The following is a 25,081-nucleotide window of genomic DNA, read 5'->3' on the forward strand; positions in this document are numbered from 1 at the left end:
GTTTAGTGGAGCCCACGATGCGCCGCGGCGGTGCACACGCAGTGCAGGGGGAGTGGGGGGAACGGGGCCGCAGGGGGGGCCGGCACCCGGCCTGACCTGGGGGTACGTTTGCCCTCCCCCTCCCCCCCCAGCACACCGAGCTACAACTACGCGCCCAACCCGGACAAGCACTGGATCATGCGCTACACGGGGCCCATGAAGCCCATCCACATGGAGTTCACGAACATGCTGCAGCGGAAACGCCTCCAGACCCTCATGTCGGTGGACGACTCCATGGAGACGGTAGGCCCCCCTCCGAGCCCGCCGCGCCGAGCGTGGCCGGGGGAGCGAGCTGGCACCGGAGGCAGCGCGAGCGGGCAGTGTCGCAGACCCGGGGAGATGGCCCTGCGCTGTCCCGCCGCAGCGCCTCTGCCTCCGCGAAACTTTCATGCGAGGTCTGTCCCGTGACACGTTTTTGAGCAGCTTAGTTGAGATATAATCCACGTACCCTCAAATTCACACAATCGGAGCGTACAGCTCAGTGGTCCTGATATATCGGCAGAGCTGTGTGCCCAGCACGGTCAAGTCCAGAACGTTTCCTTACCCCAGCAAGGGGCCCCGCGCCGGTCCCCAGCTCCGCGCGGCCTCCTCACCCTCTGTGCTGAGGTGGCCCTAACCTGCGCGGCTCTGTGGCTTTGCCTCTTCTGGTTGTCTACATACGTGGTCTTTTGGGTCTGGCTTGTTTCACTTGGGATCACGTCTTCGAGGTGTATCTGTGCCTGTCGGTGTGTATAGCACGTATCAGAACTTCTTTACGTGGCTGAGTAATGTTCCGCTGTATAGATATCTGTATATACGTTTCTTTTTATCCACGGCTATTTAAATCTAATCAAAATCAGTACAGTTTAAAATTCAGCCTCCCAGTCACACAAGCCACAGTGCTGGTGCTCAGTACACACATGTGACTGGTGGCTGCCATATTGGACAGCACGGGTTCTGACGTTCCAGAAGGTTCTGTAGGACAGCGCTATTGAACATCACCAGCGCCTGCCCCAGGCCACAGTCTGGCTTCATTCATTCGTTCGTTCGTTCGTTTGTGCAGTGGCACTGGCCAAGTGCCAGTGCCATGGGATACAGCAGAGAACAAGGTGACCAGAGTCCCTGTCCTGATGGAGCTCACGTTCTAATTCAGGGGACAGACGAGCCACGAACATGCAGAAAAGACAGGAGCGCTGTGAAGAAGGTGGGCGGGAAGTGACGGAGGTGCAGGGCTGCGAGCGCACGCACCTCTCCACCCTCTGGGAGGGCCCGGCCAGCAGGGTGCGGGACACCCGCACCCCTTCCCTGCGCCCCTCACCGACCCCCGCCCTGCGTTTCAGATTTACAACATGCTGGTGGAGACGGGCGAGCTGGACAATACCTACATCGTGTACACCGCCGACCACGGCTACCACATCGGCCAGTTCGGCCTGGTGAAGGGCAAGTCCATGCCGTATGAGTTTGACATCAGGGTCCCGTTCTACGTGAGGGGCCCCAACGTGGAGGCTGGCTCGCTGTAAGTGCGTCACGCCCCAGGGCCCCCCACGTCCAGGGAGGCCTCCGGGCTCCGTTGCCGCCCCCCATGCGCAAGAGGCAGGTGGCCCAACCGTGTAGCCCCCAAGCCCCTCCGGCGGGCGGCACTTTCTTTGGGCAGGTGAGCCTCGGCGCCAAGGGAAACAGTGATGATGTCACCCGGGGTGGGTTCCGACCCATGTGTACCCTGTGCTGGGGAAGGAGAGACCATCAGCACCTGTGAAAACAGACGGCGTGCGGCCTGGCCCCGCGCCAGGGAGTCAGGGGTCTGCACGAACGCCGCTGCCAGCGCGTGGGGGGGCCGCCTTGACTTCCGTGGGGCCTGGGGGAGCCTTGGGGTGGTCCTCAGGGAAGGGCGCTGCCGCCTCATCGGGGATGCCTGCCCAGCTCCGGCTGCGGCTCAGAGGGATCCGGCCTCCCTCCCGTCCTTCCTCAGGGCCCTGTATTGTCCCGGGGACGCACACGGCTGCAAACTGCCGCCTCTGGGGCAGGCAGCTCACAGCAGCACCTCCCTCAGATCAGGCCAACTCGGGATGGGTTTTTTGAAATGCAGATAAGTGGCCCATAAGGCACTCCTTTGGCCTGACTTCCGTCCCTTGGAAGGAATGCTTGGTGACCACTCCGGAAGGTGGGGGTGTGCAGCCTCCCGTATCCTGCAGCCTGGGTCTGAGCCCTGTATGGCCGTGTCACCGTGGAGGTGTCCCAGCGACCCTGTGGGGGAGAGGTTACTACTACCCCATCTCCTGAGGCACAGAGAGGTTAGGGTGCCTGAGGGCACACGACACATCGAAAGGAGGAGCTGAGCTTCCAAGCCAGGCAGCCTCTCTGAACCCTTGAGCCACCCCAGTAAATAGAAAAAAGCCTGGCCCACTAAAGACTCCGCTGGCACTGACATGGTGGCTTTGGTCAGCTTCAGAGTCTCTGATCTGAAGGTTCATAGGACCCAAAACCATACCCCGTGTGGACAAGAAAGTGTAATGTCAGGCTTGGGGCCGAAGGCTGGGGCACCTTCGGTTGCAAGCAGAAACCAGATAAGACCAAAGAAATAATAAGATAAAAGCGATACAGCAACTGGGACGCCTGGGTGGCTCAGTCAGTTGAGCAGCCAACTCTTGATTTTGGCTCAAGTCATGATCTCACAGTTTGTGGGTTTGAACCCTATGTCAGGCTCCACGCTGACAGTGTGGAACCTGCTTGGGATTCTCTCTCTCTCCCTCTCTCTCTCTCTCTTCTCTCTCTCTCTCTGTCTCTCTCTCTCTTTCTGTCTCCCCCCCCCCCACCTCTCGCCCTTCCCCACTCGTTCTCGCTCTCTCTCTGTCAAAATAAATAATTTTTTTTTAAAAAAAAGGAATACAAGAACTAAAGTAACTGGAAAGTCCAAGGCTATATTGGCTTCAGGCATGGCTGGATCCAGCAGTCACACAGTGACGTCTACCCCTCAGCCAGCTTCATTCTCAGGCGGGCTCTTCTCTCATGGTGGCAGACACCGTGACTTTCAGCCATCCGGTTTCAGAAACTAAACCGCGATTTGACCAGAAGCCTTAAGGCTGACCCTCACCAGCCTGATTTGGGTCACGTATCCATCCCCGAACCGGTCACTGTAGCCAGCGTGATGGAAAGCCGCGAGGGACCAGGCCAGATACATCGGGTCGTGGGATCTGAGCGGGACAGGGTGCAGGGCGTCGATGCTGGGTGGGGAAAGCAGTCCTCTCCGTCCCACCCGGTCTTGGGGAGCGAGACTGCTGGTCGCCCTCAGGCCACCTCAGCGGCGCGGTGCCCACATCCGGCTTGGCGCCCGCTCGCCCGGCAGGCCTCTCGGCTCCACCTGCCTGCCCGAGCCCTTCCACCAAGCAGCTGCGCCAGCACCCGGCCACCTGCCCGTGCTCACAAGGTGCTGCGCTCAGGAGCAGGGAGGGGTCAAAGCCCACTGAAACCCCTAGACCCCTACCCTTTCCCTCAGCCCGGGGAGCGGGGTGGGGACACCCAACCAGCTTGCCGGCACGGCCATCGTTCGTTCACTAGGGGCCCACCCCCGCGGTGGGCACGTCCCTAAAGTCACTTACCACCACGCTGGGCACACCAACAGGTAGAAACAGGAGACAGGAGAAGTGACATGTCCGGTAGGGATAAATAGCAAAAGTCACTAAGTTCATGACTTATTGAGCACCTACTATGTGTTCTATGTGTAAAATGCTAGGGGCTTATGAGTGAGCTAGACAGATGAAAGTGTCAGTTAGACCCGACTGGATACCCGTCGATAAGCCCGGTGAATGACTCAAATATATGTCCCTGGGGGTGAGAAGGCCTCGGCGAGGGACCGGAGCACAGGGAGGGGTCCTCGGGAAGGGCCCGCGTTAGTGATCCGTGCTACAATGACAAATCGTTACAAACTCGGCAGGGGAAGAGAACACACGTGTGCTATCTTGCCGTTTCCGCGGATCAGAAGTCTGGGCCCAGCCTGGCCTCATCTGCTTGTACTGAAAGAAAGACTCAGCAGGGCTGGAGCCCGACTCGGGGGGACTGGGGGGGACCCGCATCCCCACTTGACGAGGTTGTTCAAGTGCAGAGGACCTGAAGTCGCCCAGCCCGCCTCCCAGATTGTTGGTTTGGCCCGCCCTTGGGGGGAGGGGATCACACAGAGGTGCAAACGCTGGAGGGCAGGGATTGAGGGGCCCCTTTAGAGTCTGTCCCGGGGCTTCCTTGGTACTTGCTGAATAGAGACCTAAGGAGTTGGGGAAGGTGTTCCTCTGGCATCTGGAGGAAGGACATTCCAGCGGAGGGAACAGCAGGGGCAAAGGTCCTGAGGCCACACACCTGCCTGGCCAAGAATAGCAGGCGGTCAGTATTGGCCTCAGAGGTGGTTCAGAGACAGGTCTGGGGGCAGGTCCAGGGTCTAGAGTGGCCCTTAAAGGTGGGTGTCCTCCGGTCAGGCGGTGGGAGGCAGGGAGGGCATGCCTGGCAGAAGCAGCCAAGCAGAGGCCTGTTGCTGCCGGCACCCTGTGGTCCGTGTGGAGAACTGAGGCTCAGCAGAAGGGAGCCTGGGGGGCTGGGGTGCAGGCGAGGGAGGTCATCACCGCTTGCCCCCTTCGGGGCATGAGCCTCCAGCGACCCCCATCCCTCTGGCCACCCTCCTCCCAAGCGAGGCCGGGGCTGCCCCGGGTGGCCGAGTGCCATTCTCCCCACCTCCCTCAGGAACCCCCACATCGTCCTCAACATCGACCTGGCCCCCACCATCCTGGACATCGCAGGCCTGGACATCCCCTCGGACATGGACGGGAAGTCCATCCTCAAGCTGCTGGATGCGGAGCGGCCGGTGAATCGGTGAGGGGGGCGGGGCCGGGCCGGGCCCTCCAGGCCACACCGTGTGGGTCTCTGTNCCACCACTTACCTGCCGTGGGAGGGAAGGACGCCCCCCAAAACTCCCATCTTCCCATCGGATTGTGGCCGAGGTGACCGGCTGAGGACCCTCCAGGGGCTAAACCCGTAGAAAACCTGAAACAGTAACAGCGACAGGACCACGCTGAGGCAGGCGTCACTGCCATCCCAGCTGGCCGCTTGGGGACCTGGATCCCGGCGAGGTCAGGCCACTCGCTGGCGGTCTCTGTAAGTCTGGGCGTGGAGACTCGAGGAGACTCCAGGTTCGAGGCTGGCCTCCCCGTCCCCCTGCCCCGAGGCCCCGGTGCCCGACGCTGCGATGGTGGGACACCTCTCCGGAGGCAGAACGGGGAGACCGGAACAAACTAGTCGGGGAGGAAGGCGAGCGCAGTCTGGGGTTGGGCAGGAGAGGTGGACGCAGCCACCGGTGTGGCAGCAGCGACACCTGGTGGCCGGCACCGTAACTGCCACAGGGCGGCCGCCCCAAAGTGCAGACTGTCTCAACCTCCTGCTTGGGCCCCGTGCAGCCCTGGCGTGAACTGTCCCCACACACGTGGCGGCTCCCTAGGGGGCCACCTCCACCGAGCCTCCTCCCTTTGAGGTTTCCTGAGCCGAGCCGTACGGGTGTAAAATGGGCATATTTGGGGCAGCAGGGGCAATGGCTTGGGAGCCAGGATACCGGGGAGTGGGGGGCAGGATAGAAGCTTCTGGTAACCCGAGCCTCTCTCTCTGGGAAATGGCAGTGGAGTGAAATCGTATGGAACACACACTCAGATTACACAATCCAAACGTAGAGGCTCAGAGAAGAAAATCCCCCCCGGCCCCCGGCCCCGGCCACCTGTGTCCCTGCCGCCTTCTGACCCACGTCTCTGTTCCGGGGAGGATGCAGCTCGGCCCCGTGCGGGGTGTGAGCACCCAGACCTCTCGGGCACCCCGCTGGGCCCATGCCCCCACGTGCCCCTGGAGCCCCGAGTCTGTGCTGTGAACCAAGGCACCGTCCCTGCCCCTCAGAGATGGGGACGCGTGAGCCCCACGTCGATGAGAAGGTGAAAGTGTGCTTTTTTTTTCCCCTCCAGGTTTCACTTGAAGAAGAAGATGAGGGTCTGGCGGGACTCCTTCCTGGTGGAGAGAGGGTAAATGCCAGGTCCTGGAGCCNCACTTGCCCATCCCAGAAGCTCCTGGCAGCTTCGTGGCATGGAAGATCTCACTGCGGGGACAGTGAGCGGCCACAGCTGCTCGTCCCTTCGAGCAGTGACTCGCGCGGGTATCTGTCCACGGCCCCCTAGACACAAAGGAGCCCGTTCCCTGTTCCCGTGGCTGCACAGAATTTGAGTCTCGGGCCGCATGTACCCCCGAGACCTAGTCTCCTGCCTGCACAACATCCCTTTCTCGTTTACCGCCGACTCCTGGAGCTTGGGGGGCTTCCGAGCACATCCCACGTCTTAAGCCTCCTCACAGTCGGACGATGGGCCCGATGGACCAGCGTCCTTGCGGTGACATCACGCTGTGCCCCGGAGGTGGCCACAGGCCCCTCCCCCGCCCAGAGGCCAGCCCATGTCCCGCTCTCTGCCCCACAGCAAACTGCTCCACAGGAGGGACAGCGACAAAGCGGACACTCAGGAGGAGAACTTCCTGCCCAAGTACCAGCGCGTGAAAGACCTGTGTCAGCGTGCCGAGTACCAGACTGCGTGTGAGCAGCTGGGACAGGTGAGGAGTGAGGCTCCTGCCCTCCGTCTCCCCCCCTCCCCCCACCGCGGGTCTGCAGGTGTGCTGTTTGGCTGATGAGTGACACCCCGGGTCACGCCGGCTGGCACCGGTGACGCTCAGAAGGGGACCCCATCCTGATCGCATCAGGGAAGGGCCCTGTGGGTGCCAGTGTGTCTGTAGCTCCTCAGCCCCTGCTCAGCCCCCTCTGGCAGTGGCCGCAGGGCCTTGGCACAGCACTTACGAGTCAGACGCTCTGTTATTTTCATTGTATTCGCTTTACAGGAGCCTCTCTCTGCTGGCTTCCCATTTATGGGAGTGATAGGAAATTGCCTTTGTAAATACATAAAGGTTTTTAAAAAGTGAGTTGATTGCAAGAGAAATATTAGGAAATTTACAACCAAACAGTAGTTAGAGACCGCAGGGCTGGGACTGCTGGTGGGAGAGTCTGAAGTCGGCTTTTCTGAGGCCTCGACGGCCAAGGTGGGCTCGGGCAGGGGAGGGGTGGGGAGGGCTGATGAGCCGGGAAGGAGGCAGGGTGGCCCGGCCACCCAGGCGTGTCGGACATGTGTCCCTGCCTCAGCCTGCCGGCTGGCACTTTGAGCCTCACCCGCGGTAACTCAGGCCTGGAGATGTGCGCCCATTTCACCCATAAGTACGAGTAAAACCAGGGCCTTCAGATCCCATGTCTCAAGGGCCTGCGGGCTGTCAGGGCTGAGCCAGGTGGGCTTCTCACAGGTGGCAAGTGGGCGGCCCATCCCTGGGGCCGTGCCCCCACCCCGTTTGCCCACCAGCCCCCTGCCCTCCCGGAGCCGCGAGCCGGGACATCCCAGGAGGGCTCTGATCCCAGTTCTGAGCCACGAGGAGCGAGCTGCTGAGCCCGGGGCCCTTGTCCCCCGGAGTGTTCGCAGATCTCCCCCTTTGCACATCAGTTTCCCCCCCGAGACTGGAGGTCAGGCAGCCCTGGACAGCGGCAGGTATCAGCATCAGCAGAGTGTGCCGCTTGCCCCAAAGGGGAGAGCGCTGGAGGTGGGGGCTGGGCCCCGGGCCCGCTGGAGGCATCAGTCCACAGCCCCAGCTGTGAGGCTCCGGGGCCTCCAGGACCCCAGTCTCAACACCCAGCCCCTCTCACCGGCCTGGTGTCTCCCCTGGGGGGCCTCCCCGTGACTGGGGCCCGTGCTCAGCCATCAAACGTCAGCCCCACTGCCCACTCTGAGCTCCCCCCACCACAGACGTGTGTGTCTGTCCAGCGCACCCAGCAGACAGCTGCCGTCCCAGGGCCCCAGCGAGGGCTGCAGGGAGGGCGACGTCTCCGGGGCGGATGGGAACGCAGGGTGGCGGCCGCGGGGAAGTGGGCACGCGCCCAGGGCTCGGAGCCTGAGGCCCCGCCGTGTCTTGCAGAAGTGGCAGTGCGTGGAGGACACGTCGGGGAGGCTGAAGCTGCACAAGTGCAAGGGCCCCGCGCGGCTGGGGGGCAGGGCCCTGTCCAACCTGGTGCCCAAGTACTACGGGCAGGGCGGCGAGGCCTGCGTCTGTGCCGGCAGCGACTACAAGCTCAGCCTGGCCGGGCGCCGGAAGTTCTTCAAGAAGAGTAAGTGCAGCGGCCCTGGGCCCAGCGGGGAAGGGGGGAAGGGGGGGCGGGATCGTGCCTGGGGAGCCCTGGGGAGCCCCGTTCCTTTGTTCAGACAGCCCCGCGGGTGGCCCTCCGGAAGGGAGGGGGGCGTCCCCGGGGCGAGGGCAGAACGAAAAGGAGACAGGTCACTGGGCAGTGTGCTGAGCGCTGCAGGGAGCAGGAGCCGAGGCAGGGGAGAGGGCGGCGGGAGAGGGGCCCGCAGAGCCCTTCCTCTGAGACAGGAAGCCCGGGACAGAGGAGCGGGGCTCAGATTTGTGTTTCCAAGAGCCCCTCCAGCTGCCGTCCCCTCGCTTCGGCACACGGCACACAGCGCGGTGCCTAATCTTTAAACAGCATGAGAAGCTGGGACTCAGTTAAGCTCCGCTCCCACCCCCACCCCGATCCCCATTAATGCTCAGAGGAAAGAAAATGTATCAAAGCAGCTGAGACTCCAGTCCACCCACGGCAACCCAGGGACGGAGGCGGGTGACCCTCCTTATGACGGACAGGAAAGCCCCGGTCACACAGCCGCTTTGGGGGCCCAAGCCCCATCCACTGGCCCCACACTCTTCCTCCTACAAGGGCCTCCAAAAAGGCACTTGCCGTCCCTCTCCGAGCAGCCAGGCTGGAGCAGGCTTCTCAGGCTCGTGGCAGTTTTGCCCCCGGTGTGGACACAGCCCCGTGGCCGCCACAGCTCTGCGATGGGGGTGCTCCCGGCCCCTGGGGGTGGAACCCGGGTGCGGCTACACATCCAGCACACGGGACAGTCTTGCCCAGCAAGGGGTTATCTGGCCTCGAGTGTTTGAAGTTCTGAGGCGGAGAAGCCCCAGTTTAGAGCAGCTCCGACCTCAGCTCGCCACAGCCCAGGGGACGGGCCGGCTGGCCCAGGACGTGCCGGACGCGGAGGTTAGGGAGTTGTATGGGACAGACGCCGATCGGGCCTCGCGGATGAGACGAGGTGCGGGAAGACCACGTCTGTCGGTGCAAAATTCGTGGAGGAAATGAAAGAAGTGGCTTGACCAGGAGGGAGAGGGTGGGCGGTCGGCTGGCACGTAAGTGAGAGCTGAGTGTGGAGAAGGAACAGGCCTAATTGCAGGTTCCAGGCCTGGGGAGAGTCCAGGGAGGTGGATGGGCCCAGCTCGTGACCTTGGACGAGGCCGTCACGGCTGCAGAGCCCCCTGACCACAGAGCAGCTGCTTGATGCCAGCTTCCGGGTGCTGAAAATGTTACCAGTTCTGTTCATGTCGTCCTGCGAAAAAGTCCCTGCAGGTCAGGGACCGTGGCGGGAACGCAGCTGCTCAGGGCTCCGCCGCACTGTCCGAAGCCACGCGTTTGCTAGGGACTTGCACCCGAGCCTCAGATTCCAGAGCCTCTGCCCTCGGCCACGGGGGTATGGAGTCCCTCCGTACCCAGCCTGCGGGGTGGGGGAGCAGAGGACCGCGAGGGAGGCCAGGAGAGCGAGCGGCGTGGCTTCAAGTCCCGGCAAAGGTTGACACAGGGCTGGCAGCCTTGTCTGTAAAGAGTCAGAGAGTAAATATTTGAGGCTTTGCAGGCTAAACAGCTTCTCCCACAACCTCTCCATTCGGGCACTGGAGCGAGAAAAGAGCCGGGGACTTGGTAGCTTATTTACAAAACCGGGCGGAGGGCCAGGCTCGGCCGTCAGGCCATCGCGCGGGGTCCCTGGGCTTCTGGCTGGGGTGGAGGTGGGAAGATTAAGCACTTGATTCCTGACCAAGCAACACAAAAGGGGCAGAAGGAACCTGCCGAGTAGGGCCCTAGAGTAGGGCCGTCATAGGCGGGAAGGACCTGCTCCCACAGGGACACCGTTCAGACTCTGTGCCTCGGGGGCCCAGGTACGTGGCTTCAGGGAGACGTAGGGAGGAAACGGCCGAGGAGGGAGCTGCCTGCGGCCAGAAAAGGCCCCAACGTTTTGCTAAGAGACGGCTCTCCCGGACCTGGACCCCAGATGCTTTGGTCCCGGTGTCTCTGATAGGAGCCTGAGAACTGAAAGACAGAAACATCCGGCCCAAGAGTGGGGACGTCGGGAGCAGATCCTGGAGCCCAGGGCCCGGGGGCCACGTGGGAGGGGGAGAGCCACCCACCACCTGCCCTCTCCAGCCGGCTCTTGTGCCTTGGGCGCCACCTGGTGGCCGTTGGGAGCACAGCAGAAACCTGGGCCGTGCAGGGCTCCGGACCCTTCTCCCAAAAGAGGTGCGTTTAGACCAGTGGGGCTGCAGACGTGGCGCACAGCAGAGCCGGACCTGAGGGACGTGTGCAGAGTTTAAGACAGAAGGGAAGGGTGGGGACTGTGGCCCCAGGGGGACACACCGCCTGTCTAAGGAGCGGCTCCAGCTCCTGCCCAGCCTACCGTGCGGGCCCGTGGGTGCAAAGCAGGCAGCCGCTTGTCTGGTTCTCTCTTCGGAAGCTGGGAATCCGCATGCCTCCGTGACCACCCACCCCTGTTTTTCTTAAATGTTAGCAACTTGATCACATTTGTCTTTTAGGGGCAACTGGGTGGGTCTGTCAGTTGAGCATCTGACTCTTGGTTTTGGCTCAGGCATGGTCCTAGGATCAAGCCCCACGTGGGGCTCGGTGCTGAGCATGGAGTCGGCTTAAGATTCTCTCTCTCTTCCTCTGTTCTTCTCCCCCACCTGCGCTCTCTCTCAAAAATGTCTTTTAATATATAGAAGATGCAAGAAATCCAGGCTCTGGCTTTAGCCTGCACACCTTGTTTTCAATAGCTGACTTAGAACATGGAAGAAGGCCGTGGAGCTCCATGGCCCTGCCCAGCCGGGGCCAACATCCAGCTCACTGCTGGCCAAGCAGACGGAGAAGCTACGAGAAGCCGGGAGACCTCCCCACACTGCTCCCTGTTCTATCCAGAAGACTGCGCCACCTAGTGTTTTTCTTTTCCGATTCAAATTAATGGTGTTTCTTTAGCATCTACCATTGTTTCTTCGTGTGGTATGGTTGACCCAGAACATCGTGTTAGTTTGGGGTATGCAGTGGGACTCGATATTTGCATACACTGCAAAATGATCGTAAGTAGTCAACATCATTGCCAACCAGTTACAAAAACTTTTCTTCTTGCACTGACAATAGTGAAGCCCCGCTCTCTTCGCAACTTCCAGATGTGCAGTGTGGTGTCATTACATCACAGTCCCCCTTCTGCACCTGGTATCCCCAGGACCTACTTGTTTCAGAACTGGAAGTTTGCACTTTGTGACCCCCTTGACCCATTTCGTCCACTCCTGACCCCACGCCCCCTGGAACCCACCAATCTGCTCCATGTATCTGTGAGCTCAGGGTTTTCCTGTTTGGGGTTTTAGATTCCACACATCAGAGGGATCAGGGGTATGTGTCTTCCTCTGACTTATTTCACTTACCATAAAACCTCACTAGGTCCGTCCATGATGTCTCAGGAGCGAAGCCTGATCCTTTTTTATGGCTGAATAATATTCCACCGCACATGCGCATACACACACTCCACATTCTCATCCATCAGAGGACACAGGCTGTTTCCGTGTCTCGGCCGTCGTAAATAGTACACAGCAAAGAGGGGGCCACTGATCCCGGGTTAGTGTTTTCGTTTTCTTCGGAGAAACACTCAGAAATGGAATTGATGGATCATAGAGCAGTTCTGTTTTTAATTTTTGAGGCACCCCGATACTGTGCTCCACAGCGACCGCACCAATTCACACTCCCCCTAACAGCGCACGCAAGTTCCCTTTGCTCCACATCCTTGCCAATAACTCGTCATTTCTGGGCTTTTTCATGATAGCCATTCAAACAGGTGTGAAGTGGTATTTCCTTGTGGTTTTGATCTGCATTTCCCCGGTGGTGAGTACCTTTTCATATACCTGCTGGCCATCGGGGGGTCTTCTTTGGGAAAATGTCTCTTCAGGTCCTCTGTCCATTTTTTAATCAGATCGTTTTGGTTTTTCGCTCTTGAGTTGCAGGAGTTGTTACGTATTTTGGATATTAACCTCCTCATCTGACAGATTTTCATCCTAAATGGCTGCTGAATCTTGTCAAATGCTTTTCCTGCACCCATTGAGATGATGGTGCAATTTTTCTCCCTCGTGTCGCTAAAGGGCTTGGTGGCAGATGGGGAATCATCTTTGCGTCCCTGGAATATTCCACCACTTTGTCACGGTGTATGAGCCTTCTCACATATTATCGAATTCGGTTTGTGACATTTTTGTTGAGAGGTTTTGCATCTGCGTTCATGAGGGAAAGTGGTCGGTACTTCTGTCTTGTGGCGTCCCTGTCCGTTTTTGGTAGCAGAGTCATGGCGGCCCATGGAATGAGTTTGGAAGTGTTCCCTCCTCCTCCTCCGTTTCTTAGAAGAGTTTGAGAAGGGCTGGTATTAATTCTTCTTGAAGTATCTGGTAGAACTCAGCAGTGACGCCATCTGGTCCTACACTTCTGTTCGTTGGGAAGGTTCTGAGTAATTGACTCAATCTCCTTATTTAATGATTTCATATCCACATTCTGTCTTTTCATCTTTTTTTATTGAGGTTCACACATCAGAAAATCTGCCATTTTTACAATTTTAAAGTCTACAGTTTTAAAAAGAGTTTGTAAAATTGGTAAAGTCTACAAATGTAAGGTCTATGATTCAGAAGCATGTACTGCATTTACCGTGGGGCGTGCCACTTACCTCTGTCTAGTCCCAAAACTTCCCGTCACCCCAAAAGAGAACCCCTGTACTGTCTCCCCCGTCCCATAGCAGCCATTAACTTGCTTTCAGTTTCTAGGTCTTTACCTACTCTGGCCATTCCGAACACACACCCACAGAACACGGGACCTCTCGTGCGTGGCTGCGGTCATGGAGCACGATGCGGGTGCCCCTCCCCCCACCCCCCCAGCAGCTGGTATCAGGCTGGGTCCCCTGTGGCCAAACATTCCATGACACGGACAGACCGTGTGTGTCCACGCACAGCTCTTTCTGGGGACTACCCCAGGCCTCTTCCTCTTTAGCTCTGAGCCTTGTGTCCCCAGCTGAACCCACGGGGCTCTTTTCCAAGCCCCTGGATCGGCAGTCCGCTGCCCAGGGAGCCCGGCCGCCTGCCCAGCCCCCCTCACCCAGCCTCCCGCTGACGCCCACAGAGTACAAGGCCAGCTACGCCCGGAACCGCTCCGTCCGCTCAGCGACCATCGGGGTGGACGGCGGGGTGCGCCGCAGAGGCCTGGACGACGCACCCCAGCCCCGCAACCTTACCAAGCGGCACTGGCCAGGGGCCCCCGAGGACCCGGACAAGGACGCCGGGGACTTCAGCGGCACTGGAGGCCTCCCCGACTACTCAGCCCCCAACCCCATTAAAGTGACCCACCGGTGAGAGCCCAGGCAGAGGGCAGGCGTGGAGGGGGCAGGTGGGGCCTTGGCGGGGGCGCCCCCACCTCAGGCCCCCGGCGCGGTCTCCTCAGCCCCTCAGAGGCATGCGTGCCCCCGTCCCGAGCAGGTGCTACATCCTGGAGAACGACACGGTCCAGTGCGACCTGGGACTTTACCGGTCCCTGCAGGCCTGGAAAGACCACAAGCTGCACATCGACCACGAGGTGAGGGAGGTCTGGGCAGGGGACACCTTCTCGTCACCACGAGCTCGGCAGGGCCACCAGCCACACCCGGGGTCAGTGAGGGCAGTGGGCGGGGAGACAGAGGCCTCCCCAGACCCTCGAGCAGGAGACAGGCGGCTGCGGGGCAGGGCAGCGCTCACACCACACCCCACTGCGCTGTAAAGACGCTCGCACGACCTCTAGTCCTTCGACGGCCTGGCGGACACAAGTCCTCCGTGGGCTCAGCGGGCTCTCGGAGCCTGTTCCCTTCAGCAGGGGGAAGGAATCAAGGGCCCCTCGACAGCCCCAGTGCAGGCAGGGGCCGGGGATACCACCCGCCCCCCTCCCCGAGTTTCACGGCCCCCTCGCCTGCTCTCTGCCCCAGATCGAAACCCTGCAGAACAAAATCAAGAACCTGAGGGAAGTCCGAGGCCACCTGAAGAAAAAGCGGCCAGAAGAATGTGACTGTCACAAAATCAGGTGAGGAGTAGCAAGGAGACCCCGGGAAGGTCCCTAGGGCTCCCCAGCCCCCCCCCCCCCGGGGGATGCAGCCTCCCCTCTGTGGCTCCTTTCATTGTCTTCAGATCCCTCTCTCCTCCCTCAGAGTAAGGAAAACCATCAGTAGTAATACACGTGTCCGTTGTCGTGTGCCGCCGTCCCTGGGCCCAGACCATCGCCCAGGTGGCCAGCCGGACGCCCGGGTGTACAGCTGGGGTCAGAGGCGCTCTCGCTGTGGGGGGCCGGCTCCCAGGAGGGGAAAGTGCCTTTGCCGACAGCCCTTCCGGGAACAGCCCCTGGGGCCCAGGTGCACGTTGCCAGCTCGGGGAACCCCAGCCCGGGGCTCACTGTCCAGCAGAAATGTGATGACACACGGGGCTGACTCTATGCTGGCCACGATCGCAGCCACCAGCCACACGTGGCTGCTGAGCCCTTGAAATGTGGCCGGTGTAACTGAGGATCTGAATTTGGGGTTGTATTTGAACTGGAATAAGAGCCACGGGTGGCTGGTGGCTCCGGCACCACACAGTGCATCCGCCTTCCCTGCGACCTTTCCGGAAGAGGCTCGCAAACCACGGGTTTCCCCGGGGCTGGCCCTGAGTCAGCACGAGGCGGGCGGGGGTCTGGGGGCCCCCCAACCTGGAGGTGATGAGGCTGAAGCCTTGGGGAGCCGGGCGCAGCCTCCAGTCCGGGCTGACTTACCCCACCCCACCCCCCTCCAAGCCTGGCCTGAAGCTCTCAGCCGGGGCCGCAGCGCAGCCGCAGGAAGGAGCCCGCCAGGCAGCTGCCCCTCTCGGGATGGTTCCCACCCCAGCTCTGCCCCCAGAGAGCGGGACAGGGGTCCCAGGGAACACCCACCCACGCACCCACCCTTAAGCAGCCCCTGACAGAGGCTGGGGTCTGTTGCAGTTACCACGCCCAGCACAAAGGCCGCCTCAAGCACAGAGGCTCCAGTCTGCATCCGTTCAGGTAAGGGCGGTTTGAGGCTCAGGGACCTAAAGCGAACAGGAGTCCTTCCGGGGAAGTCCCGGAAGAGGCGGGACTCCCAGCGCGGCTCGACGGGGCGCTGCAGCCCCACCCGCCAGGGCCCCAGGAGCCTGGGATCCGCAGTGGGTCTCGGCCAGGGTTCCTTGGCTTGGGGGGGGAGGGGCCACGCCGTTTGTGCGCGGGGCTCGAGGCAGGGAGAGCGGAGGCTAGGGGGCACGGCCCCCCAGGAGGCTGCAGGTGGGGGCCGAGGGAGGTGTGAGGGGTGTGGCCCTGTGTGCCCCTAGGAAGGGTCTGCAGAAGGACAAGGTGTGGCTGCTGCGGGAGCAGAAACGCAAGAAGAAACTGCGCAAGCTGCTCAAGCGACTGCAGAACAACGACACGTGCAGCATGCCGGGCCTCACGTGCTTCACGCACGACAACCAGCACTGNCGCGCTCCCTTCCCTTGGCAGTGGGGCCCTTCTGTGCCTGCACCAGCGCCAACAATAACACCTACTGGTGCATGAGGACCATCAACGAGACCCATAATTTCCTCTTCTGCGAATTCGCAACCGGCTTCCTAGAGTACTTCGATCTCAACACGGACCCCTACCAGGTACAGGCTGCACAGGCCAGAGATGGGGAGGGGAGGGGGCGGGCGGGACACAGGTGCTGCCGGGCTGGGCCCCCTGAGGAAGCGACAGCACATCTTCAAGTCCCACTGAGTCCCTGAGGTGGCAGAAGTCAGTTCTGAAGGGACGCCGGGCCCCCTGTCCCCCCCTCCCCCATCTTCCTGCACCTGTAACCTGGGTCCTACACAGCTTCTCCAAGTAGGCAGCTGACAGCGGTGACACGGGCTTGCTCCCCAGAACTGGAGGGCGCTGGGGGGTCCTTAGGGTCAGACCAAACTCCGCACACTCGGGTGCCTGCAGGGGCCACACGGGTAACAGGGCACAGCCAACGCTCAGGGGCGCTCCTGTTACCGTGTGTTCAGTCATCTGAACACACACACGACCACAGTGGCCCAGAACATGTAAGACAAAAAGGAGCCACAAGTCTCTGGCAGGTGGACTGCATGTGTCCCTTCGGAACCAGGTGGCCGCCACTGAGCTCTTGACACTAGAGCTTCTCAGCACCATCCAATTTCAGGGTTTTGAGAAAAGCCTGCAGTCACTTTATAGGGAACCTGAGTTTTAAGTGCTAGCAAGTCCATGGTCCTGTTTTGTCGTAACTGCCATACAGGCTCCTGTCTTTCTCCTTAGGTGGGTCATCAAAGAGGGTGGCAGAGTACGGCAGGTCCATCACCAGTAGCTCCCAGATGAGGCGAGGACACAGGCCCCCTCCCCCTCCCTCCACCAAGTGGCCACCTGCGGGTGGGAGGAGCAGGGGGGCAGCGAGTGGAGGCTTAGCCACAGGGCAGCACGGAGCTCCAGGAGCCGCTGGTCAGGAAAGTGAGCCACAGCGGGGGGAGGGGAAGCCCCGACCGTGCCCAACCACGGCCCTTGCAGAACGAAGGTCACCGCCCCAGAGCGCCTGGGTCCCCACCTGCCTGGGGGAAGTCCCCTGGTCGGCAGAGGCTGAATGGGGGTCCCTGCACTGACCACGCTGATCACCTCTTGTTCCAACCAGTTGATGAATGCGGTGAACACGCTGGACAGGGATGTCCTCAACCAGCTGCACGTGCAGCTCATGGAGCTGAGGAGCTGCAAGGGTTACAAGCAGTGTAACCCCCGGACTCGAAACATGGACCTTGGTGAGCAGGCGCTTGGCCGGAAGCTGGGGGGTGGTGGGTAGGGAGTGTAGGGAGCCGGGCCATGGTGGGAAGGTAGGAGGTCACGTGCAGTCCGCTGGGTGACCCCGGCATCACCAGGAGTTGGTGAGTTCTCCCCAGTGGCGGACGTACCACCTTCCTACCATCCACCAACCAAGGGCTGCATTTACCACGAGTCGGATCACTCAGTAATCGCCACGTGCCAGTCACTGGGCTCAGTGTCGTCTGGTCGCCATCTCCTCACCCTTAGAGTGAGTGGGCCAGCTGACTCCAGGGCCCACACGCTGGGTCACGCTGCTGATTCTCCAGCAACCTTGCCGAGAGCCGAGGCCGATCTCCCCGCCACCCCTCAGGCCCATGGCTTTCTGTCCCGTCACACAGGTGTCTGTGCCCATGCCTGCCTCCCCCACCGTCACCTAGGTCATGAATAGATACATGAGGGTCCCAAAGCTGTTAAGGGGACATTAGAGTACAAGCAGTCGAAGGGTTTTAGGGAAAGCTCATGTCACGATTCAGCCACTCCGTCTGCCGAGGGAACACTATCAACATTAAATAAAAACAAAACAACAACAAAAAGAAACACCTTTAAGAACGTCAAAAAGCCTAAAATGTTTTAAAAAAGAAAAAAGGCAGTGACGGAGTTTGTCACTGCTTGTGCCATGTTTGCCCTAATGTTTGTTTCACTCATTTCTGTCTCGTTCAGGACTCAAAGACGGAGGGAGCTACGAGCAGTACAGGTATCAGCTTTTGTTGTTCGGCCCGGGACAGTTCCCCTCTCCTGGCCCGTCTCTGGTCTGCCAGGGGCCTGGATCTCCCGCCAGAGAGGGGACCCTGGCCTTTCTGGGTGAGGCTGACACTCCTCCTCCTTTTGACCCCTGAAAACACAGGCAGTTTCAGCGTCGAAAGTGGCCAGAAATGAAGAGACCGTCTTCCAAATCGCTGTGAGTTGGGGCTGGCCTGGCCCGGCGCCTGCCGGGTGCATGTCATTTCTTCCGTCACCCTGTCCTCTGCTGCCGTCATGAGAGGAAAGCAGGAAGGGCTCTCCCTTTGGCAGGGGCGGAGTTGATACTGTGTTTCAGACACTGTTGTTCTCTATAGAATAAGCTGTGCTCCGTAAACTCCAGGGAGTGCTCAGAGGTGAAGTGCGACTTGCCTGGCGCCTTGACAGCTGGGGCTGCAGAAGTGTCCCCGGTCCGTGCCAGCCACAGGGCGGCCTCCTTAGACGGTTCCCAAAATATCCTTAGGCTGCGGGGTCTCTCTCCAGCGCCAGAGAGGCAGGTGGAGGGCCGAGGCGGTGGCAACCCATTAAGGTCACCTCTCTAGTCTAAGGGGAACAGCACCGATAGGAGGTGGCTTGAACCCTCTAATTCACCACGAAAATCCAAGAACACCATCACATGGGAGGATTTGGGGTAACCACGCCGGCAAACAGACCCCCTTGGTTTCTGCCATTTGCAACTTCTGGTCTGTTTTCTTCCTTCTTTCTGTGCACGTAAACCCTCTGTGGCTTTCATAGGACAGTAGTGGGCCAGCTAAGCATTTGACATTCCCAGAACGGAAGCGCACGGTGTCCGCATCTCCATGTTCTCAGTGCCTTTACAGGCCACAGAGCGTGGGAACCCAGAGCCGAAAGTCTGGGCGACCGGGTGGGAGCAGGCCGCTTCTGAGGGGTCTAGAAGGATCTCCTCCCCGCAGCCGCGTCCTTGAAGCAGAGGGGCCCTGGCTGCAGGGCTGACCGGCACGCAGACGCTAAGCGGAGTTTGCTTTGTCCTACAGGGGACAGCTGTGGGAAGGCTGGGAAGGTTAGGAAGCACACGAGGGCCTCCAACCCCCAGGCGCCATCTGACCCTGCAGACGACGAACAGCGCAGACGGTCACGGGCAGGCCTGCGCCGCCCGCCAGGCCACCCGCGCTCACAGGACTTGCTTTCAGCCACACAGCCCCCTCTGGAAGAGAACCGGCAGGACTAGTTAACTTCAGGAAGCCCGTTTTTGCCCCTGCTTTTGCTCTGGATTGTACCTCACCAGCTGCACAGAATGCATTTCCATGTCCAGCGGTCAGCACTCGCCCTCTCTGAGGGGCTTACCAGGGAGCAAGGTTTTCTTGGAAACTTCCCCCAAGGGCGAGAGTCACTGGAGTTTAATTTTTTTTCCTTAAATCACAGGGGAAGAACAACCCTGTTTTAAACCCTCGTGTTCTTTTGGTTGGTCCCAAAGAAGGAATCTTTGGGCGGCAGGGCAGAAGCAACTTGCAGACGTCAGAAGTGGTTGCCGGGCTGACCGCTGAGTCGACAGCACAAAAGAAGTGACTCTTACTTAGCACCATAACCCAGGCTGCCTCTGAAGGAACAGACTTCACTGTATATATGTGACTATTTACATGTAACCAGCGTGGGACTTTTAGGGGAATCTAATAAGAACATGCAATTTTCCAGAGTGGTGGGGTGTTAATAAACGCTCTGTGGCCAGTGTAAAGAGAACCCCTTCCGTTGTGGACATTGCTATTCCTGACCAGATACCATTTCTCCTAATATTTCTTTGTTATCTGTCCCAGAACTGATGTTTTTCAAAGTACTGAAAAGAAATGAAGTTGATGTTATGTCCCAGGTTTTAACAAAATTGTATTTGTAAAGAAATTTTGTAGTCTAAGTATTGTCATACAATGTTCAAGATCACAGCCAACGCCCAGCAGTTGGTATGAGGTAACCTTTGACATTTTGTAAAAGGCCGTTCTTGGGAGTTTTTTGGTGTGTTTGTTTTTTATTTCAAAAAGCATTCAAGGTACTACCAGTCAACACCTTTTTAGAAGGAGACACCTTGGGTTTTTTTTTTTTCCAAGGGGGAAAAGGGTATAAAAGAATGATGAACACAGACCCTACTTCAGGGACTTCACAGGTAAGCGTCACATTGCACTTGCACTGGCTTTAGGATTTTTTTTTTATACGTTCATTGACTGCAAAGCAGTTGACCCTAGCCAACCCCGCTCTGTGCACCAGCCAGTGCAGCCGGGAGAAGGCAGCAGCCAGAGGCCAGGAGAGAGAAAGGGGGGGGACCCTCTTCAGCCATCACCCGGTGTGACGCACTTCTCACCACAGAGACGGTGGAGATGACCCCTAAGTGCTCACCTTCATGAAGAGCAGCTCCATGCTTCTCGAGAGAGACTGCTATGATGACTTAAAACAGGATTCTTTAACCTTCTCTTTCACCCTTAATCCAACAGAGATTTTAAAAGAAACAGAGACAAGCTCTTGGGCTTCGATTTTAAATAGAAACCTTTATTTACAGAGACATCAAAATGATCGGCAAAGCCGTCCATCTCACAAGTACCCCCTGTGGTCTGTGTTCTTTGCCGTGTAAAGAATGACTTAGATTTTTAAAACCAACATTTAATGTAAACTTGATTGAAACTGAATTCATTCTCAATACTATACGCCAATTCCTGAGAATTTTAAATATTGCTCTCAGAAAGACATTTCCACCATCGCAATTCCACACACTGGCAAGAGAGAGAGAAAACGAACAAACTACCTTGTCGTTACTGTCAAACGGTTGGCCTTGGAGCTGAACGGCAGCTCCTGTCCCTCCTGAAGCAGGGGATCCACCGTCCTGCAGGCCTCACACCTGGGACGCCCCACTCGTGACTCAAACTCCTGGAGCCGGACAGGCGTGTGGACAGGCAGCCCACGGCAGACGGCAAGCACCTGTGTTCCGTACGACCCCCACCCACACCCCCAACTCACCTAGATATTAAATACCAAGTAACTACGCAGTCCTGGCGATTGATATTTACACCTTCCCATCAAGATGCACAACTTAGAAAAGCGACATCATAATATGAACATTAACGACGACTTCCTCTCTGTTTGCATAAAGGAAGAAACGTTATCTCCTTTATATCACTTTCATCTTTATAAAATATATATATATTTATATTTATATATCTTTGGACTCAGCAAAAAAGTAGGTACTGGAAATATCACACGTTCTAAAAGCAGATGAAACGGATACCAAGGTTTAAAAAAAGGGGGGTGGGGGTGAGGAGAGGTAGGCAGCCAGAGTACAAAGAGAATTACCCAAAAAAGATAAAAGGGCAATAAAAGTAAAAACAAATGATTTCAAAAGACAGCATCTATTAAAAGAAAGATCAAATTTTTAAGTCTGCACCAATAAAACGAACAAGTAGAAAATATAAAAACTTATAATAAACTTTTTTTTCCATATAAAAAGGGGACACCGCCCTCCAGGTAGCCTGGAGCCGGGACTGAGGAAAAGAATCAAAAAATTTGTATTTTGTTGTTTTTACTTTTTAAAAGTCAAGAAAGGTAAGAGCACCTTCTGTCTCCCCCAACGCACACGTGACTTAAACAAGAAAGGTCAGAGCCACCCGACGCCGCGGCTCCGGGCAGGAGGACATGGGGTCTGAAAAGTGCAGGCCGCTGTGATGGAAGCTGACAGATTTACAGTCTTAGACTTACTGTTAACTGGGTGGTGGGGGACGGGGGGGGTCACACCCAAATCTATTCCACTGGTGGTTCTGGAAATACAGGCTTCACTTACCCAGAAATCAAAGAAATGATCTTACCTTCGGAGACACCTAGAAAAATTGCCTCAACATGTATGAAAGAAAAACTAACTGGCTCTCGGTTATTGCTAAGAACTTGACCCCAAAGCTAGCAGAGACCCTGGAGATTCACAGACATGTTTAGAACCCAACTTCACTCAACTATTTATCTGAAGCTAATAAAATAAACCAGATAAGAGGAATTAAATGGACTTTTTTCTCTATCCCCAACGGACTAAAACAAGTGTCAAAGCCTGGCAACAGTGCAGAGGGGCGGGGGCAGTGAGGGCAGAGTGGAGACGGGCATGGGCTCCGCTGGGCTCCAGCTCTGAGGCTCGCAAACCTGGCTACCCCGGGGGTGAGCTTCCTAGGAATCCACCGTGCAGCCGCTCGAGTTCTCAGGGACGAGGGCACATCACAGAGACAGAGAGCCAAGCGGACACCGGAAGCCACACGTCAAGGGTTCCACCCCTGAGGGCTCAAGGTGGGATTTGGGTCCCAGCAACCAAAACCTTAGGGTGACTCCTGCAACGTGTGAAAGGCAATATATTTCAATTAAAACACAAAATACTATGGATTCCTATTGATTTATGGACCGCTTAACATCCAAGGTTCTTTGTTAAATCGCTTGATCTTTTAAAATTCTTGATTTTTTTTTTAAAGTTTATTTCCCCGTATCTATTCTTTCCTCTAAAATTAACAAAGTGCTTAGTTCCGGCAGAGGAATTTAAAAAGACAAATTTAAAATGCCTGCATCTAAACAAATGACCTTTTAAAAAGCATTTAAGATTTAGGAGATTGAAAGGGAACCACCTAACATGGGATTGGAGGGGGGGGTGCTGCAGACCACAGTTCCCCCTCCCCCAGGCCAAACAATGCAGCGGCTGCCTCTGCAGTTTGCAGCCTCACCGCACTAAGCTCTCCAAAGTCAGCAATGTTAAATACTTAGCTTCACAAACTCTGTAAAAATGAGTTGGTGTGACCTGCAAAAAAGGTATATACATATTTTACATAATACAATACCTTAAAGACCGTATTTACAAAAGCAACTCTGTTCACAGAAACACTGCAAGATTCTGATTCAGAACGCAGCACCTGGCCTGGGGTTTCTGCAGTTTATTTTCAAAAAGCATTATTGCTCTACCATATAGGCAAAGGGTGACACCGGCACTCTCAGCGACGACAAAACAATCACAGTTCTCGTCTAACTGCTTCGTTCAGACGAAACCGGGAGGGAATGTGGCTCGCCGTTTCCTCAAGACCTCCGGAGTATTGCATTTGTCCATCACTTTTTAAATAAAGTGCACTCGGCTACACACGAACCTGTGAAAAACTGCTACTGCTGCAATTAAATACTGTCATCTCGTTCCCCCTTCTGCAAAGCCATCTGACATGAAGGACAGTTCCTGGAGGCGAAGTATTACAGGACGCTGGGGACAGAGGAAATTCCTATTTAGGAAAGAGTCCAGGACAACTGAGAACAGGATCGGAGCAACTCAACACAACCATTAAAGGACAAGAATTCAGAAATACCAACTTCTCAGGACAGAGGGTGAGAACACGCAACGAGCCGACGGTGACAAGGACACGTGACGTGTGGGACCGTGCTCCTCGCCTGGCACCGCCACCAGACAGACCAGACACCCTGCTCTCTCCAGACGTGGCCAGTGTTCTCTAGCCCGCCCACACTGATCTGCAACGCCACGACAGCCAGGCAGAAAGAAGTGACACAGGTGAGTTTTGTGATCAGTAACTCCGTACCTCCAGAATCACATCCCTAAGAGGAAGAAGGTCAACAACTATCTGTTTTGAATTCCATGATACACAGAAGGAGGAAGAATACAGGTAGACATCGCACTGCAATTTCAAACCCAGTCCTGCTCCACTGACATCATACGGAGCGCCCTCCACAGAGATCAAAGCGGCTTCCGTCTTCAGAGCTGGGTGTGGGACAGAGTCCTCATTCCCAACAAGCCTGGCACAGCGTCACTTCCACAGTGATATCCTTGGTGATGCGGACGCGTCAGCAGTATTTCTGTTGGCAATCAGAAGACACGTGAATAAAACGTATGCTCCGCACAACACGGACGAGCGCACAGCTCTGGAGCGCGGGCTGCCTGGCTCGGGTCCTCAGATCCCACATGACCAAAAGCGTGTGTAGCAGCCCCACACCTTCACACAAGTTTTCCAGCCACTGTAGTTCTGAGTTACGCGCCCGGTTAAAAATCTGCCAAGGACCTTTAGGTTATAGGTGAAGCTTTAGTTCTCTCAAGAGAACAGGAAAAAATGTTTTGGGACAAGTTCAGGCTGGACCCCCATACCTGATCAGGGCCCATGGGCATGCCGGACATGGGCATGGGGCTCACGTTCACCTGCCCCATGGGACCAGCACTGCCATTCATGTGCACCATCCCGTACGCCGCGGGGCTCCCCTGGTGGGCAAACGGCTGCTGGGGAAAGGAGCTGCAAAAAGAAGTGTGAAATTACCTCTTGGCTCATTCTAGGAACACCACACACGCACACAAAGACGGCCACAATTGTGTCCAATGCCGTGTACTTAGGCAGAGAAGGGGAGGGACAAGATTCCCTGACTGCCTGCCTTCTAGGTTTCACCACGGCCTGCAATGAAGGCTGCTCAGGCATATGTGGTGGCGGCGGGTCAAAATGGAGAAGCCAAACACCACACTCTCTAAGCTGAACCCAGGCCTTTTGAGCTCTCCATCCACACAGGCTTGACTGGAAAATGCAGCGTTTAATTTCCTGAACTTCTGGCCACTAGAACATGAATGACTTTTATTTATAGAAGTCTCTGTTCTTCACCTGTTCCTGGCCAGGTTTCCTGACGGCCAGCCTTTTATCTCCGAGGACTGGTACATGGGCGCGGTCTGGGGGTGCTGCATCATGGGGCTCTGGGAGGGCCCCATTCTCGAGGGCATCATTGCACTGGGAGGACTAGACACTCGCCCAAAAGCTGGATCTGGCTGTTGTCCCATCCCTTGAAAAAAAGAAGAAAAAGCAGGAATTGCAAACTCCAGTGGCACCTTCCTAGGGCATCAACTTTCTATAGAAGCTTTACGTTTTTCCGTGAAGGTGGGGGGAGGTAAGACACACAAGATGTAAGAAGGGGCCACAGGGCGCCACCTGCCAGGCCCTCCTGCCTCCCACTGAGACGATGGAGGCACGGGCTTTCTGCACAAAGCGTCCAGGCCACCTGAAGAGCTGTCACTTCACAGACGCTTCTGTGTGAAGGCGATGCCACCTCCTGCTACTCACATCACTCTGTCCCTGTGGCCCCACCTGGCTGGAGTGCACTTAAAACCTACTTTCCCCAAAAGATACCTCAACCCCCACTCCTACCACGTTCGTAGAATCTCTCAAAGACTGACCTGAAAAGTTGATGTGCCTTATTGTAATTAATACACCCAGAAGCCCACCCAGCACTCTTCTTGCCGATGTGGCCAAGTGCTCAGACTGTAGAGTCTACCGG

The 25,081-nt window shown here is 57.3% G+C and overlaps 2 protein-coding genes across 10 annotated transcripts in view; one reads left to right on the forward strand and one right to left on the reverse strand.

Annotated features, from left to right (window-relative positions):
- The window catches only part of SULF2 (sulfatase 2), a 115,090-nt gene extending 95,318 nt beyond the window's left edge, over positions 1 to 19,772 (forward strand). Inside the window, 16 exon segments of the mRNA XM_077766014.1 lie at positions 132 to 282; positions 1,359 to 1,534; positions 4,744 to 4,872; positions 6,003 to 6,059; positions 6,504 to 6,633; positions 8,032 to 8,221; positions 13,355 to 13,580; positions 13,708 to 13,804; positions 14,187 to 14,281; positions 15,209 to 15,268; positions 15,571 to 15,731; positions 15,734 to 15,879; positions 16,893 to 17,016; positions 17,738 to 17,771; positions 17,922 to 17,975; positions 18,811 to 19,772. Coding sequence (XP_077622140.1) covers positions 132 to 282; positions 1,359 to 1,534; positions 4,744 to 4,872; positions 6,003 to 6,059; positions 6,504 to 6,633; positions 8,032 to 8,221; positions 13,355 to 13,580; positions 13,708 to 13,804; positions 14,187 to 14,281; positions 15,209 to 15,268; positions 15,571 to 15,731; positions 15,734 to 15,879; positions 16,893 to 17,016; positions 17,738 to 17,771; positions 17,922 to 17,975; positions 18,811 to 18,841 — 1,861 coding nt within the window. The 3' untranslated portion in view covers positions 18,842 to 19,772.
- A 515-nt stretch (positions 19,773 to 20,287) lies between these two features.
- NCOA3 (nuclear receptor coactivator 3) overlaps positions 20,288 to 25,081 on the reverse strand; it is a 65,215-nt gene continuing 60,421 nt past the window's right edge. For all 9 annotated transcript variants that reach the window (XM_077765939.1, XM_077766002.1, XM_077765984.1 and 6 more), the window contains exons 20-22: positions 24,415 to 24,589; positions 23,916 to 24,057; positions 20,288 to 23,629 (exon numbers count right to left, since the gene is read on the reverse strand). In XM_077765939.1, coding sequence (XP_077622065.1) covers positions 23,618 to 23,629; positions 23,916 to 24,057; positions 24,415 to 24,589 — 329 coding nt within the window. In that variant the 3' untranslated portion in view covers positions 20,288 to 23,617. The remainder of the gene's footprint in view (positions 23,630 to 23,915; positions 24,058 to 24,414; positions 24,590 to 25,081) is intronic.

The sequence above is a fragment of the Crocuta crocuta genome, unplaced genomic scaffold, assembly GCF_008692635.1.
Source record: "Crocuta crocuta isolate KB4526 unplaced genomic scaffold, BGI_CrCroc_1.0 scaffold71, whole genome shotgun sequence".
In the NCBI taxonomy this organism is placed as follows: Eukaryota; Metazoa; Chordata; class Mammalia; order Carnivora; family Hyaenidae; genus Crocuta; species Crocuta crocuta.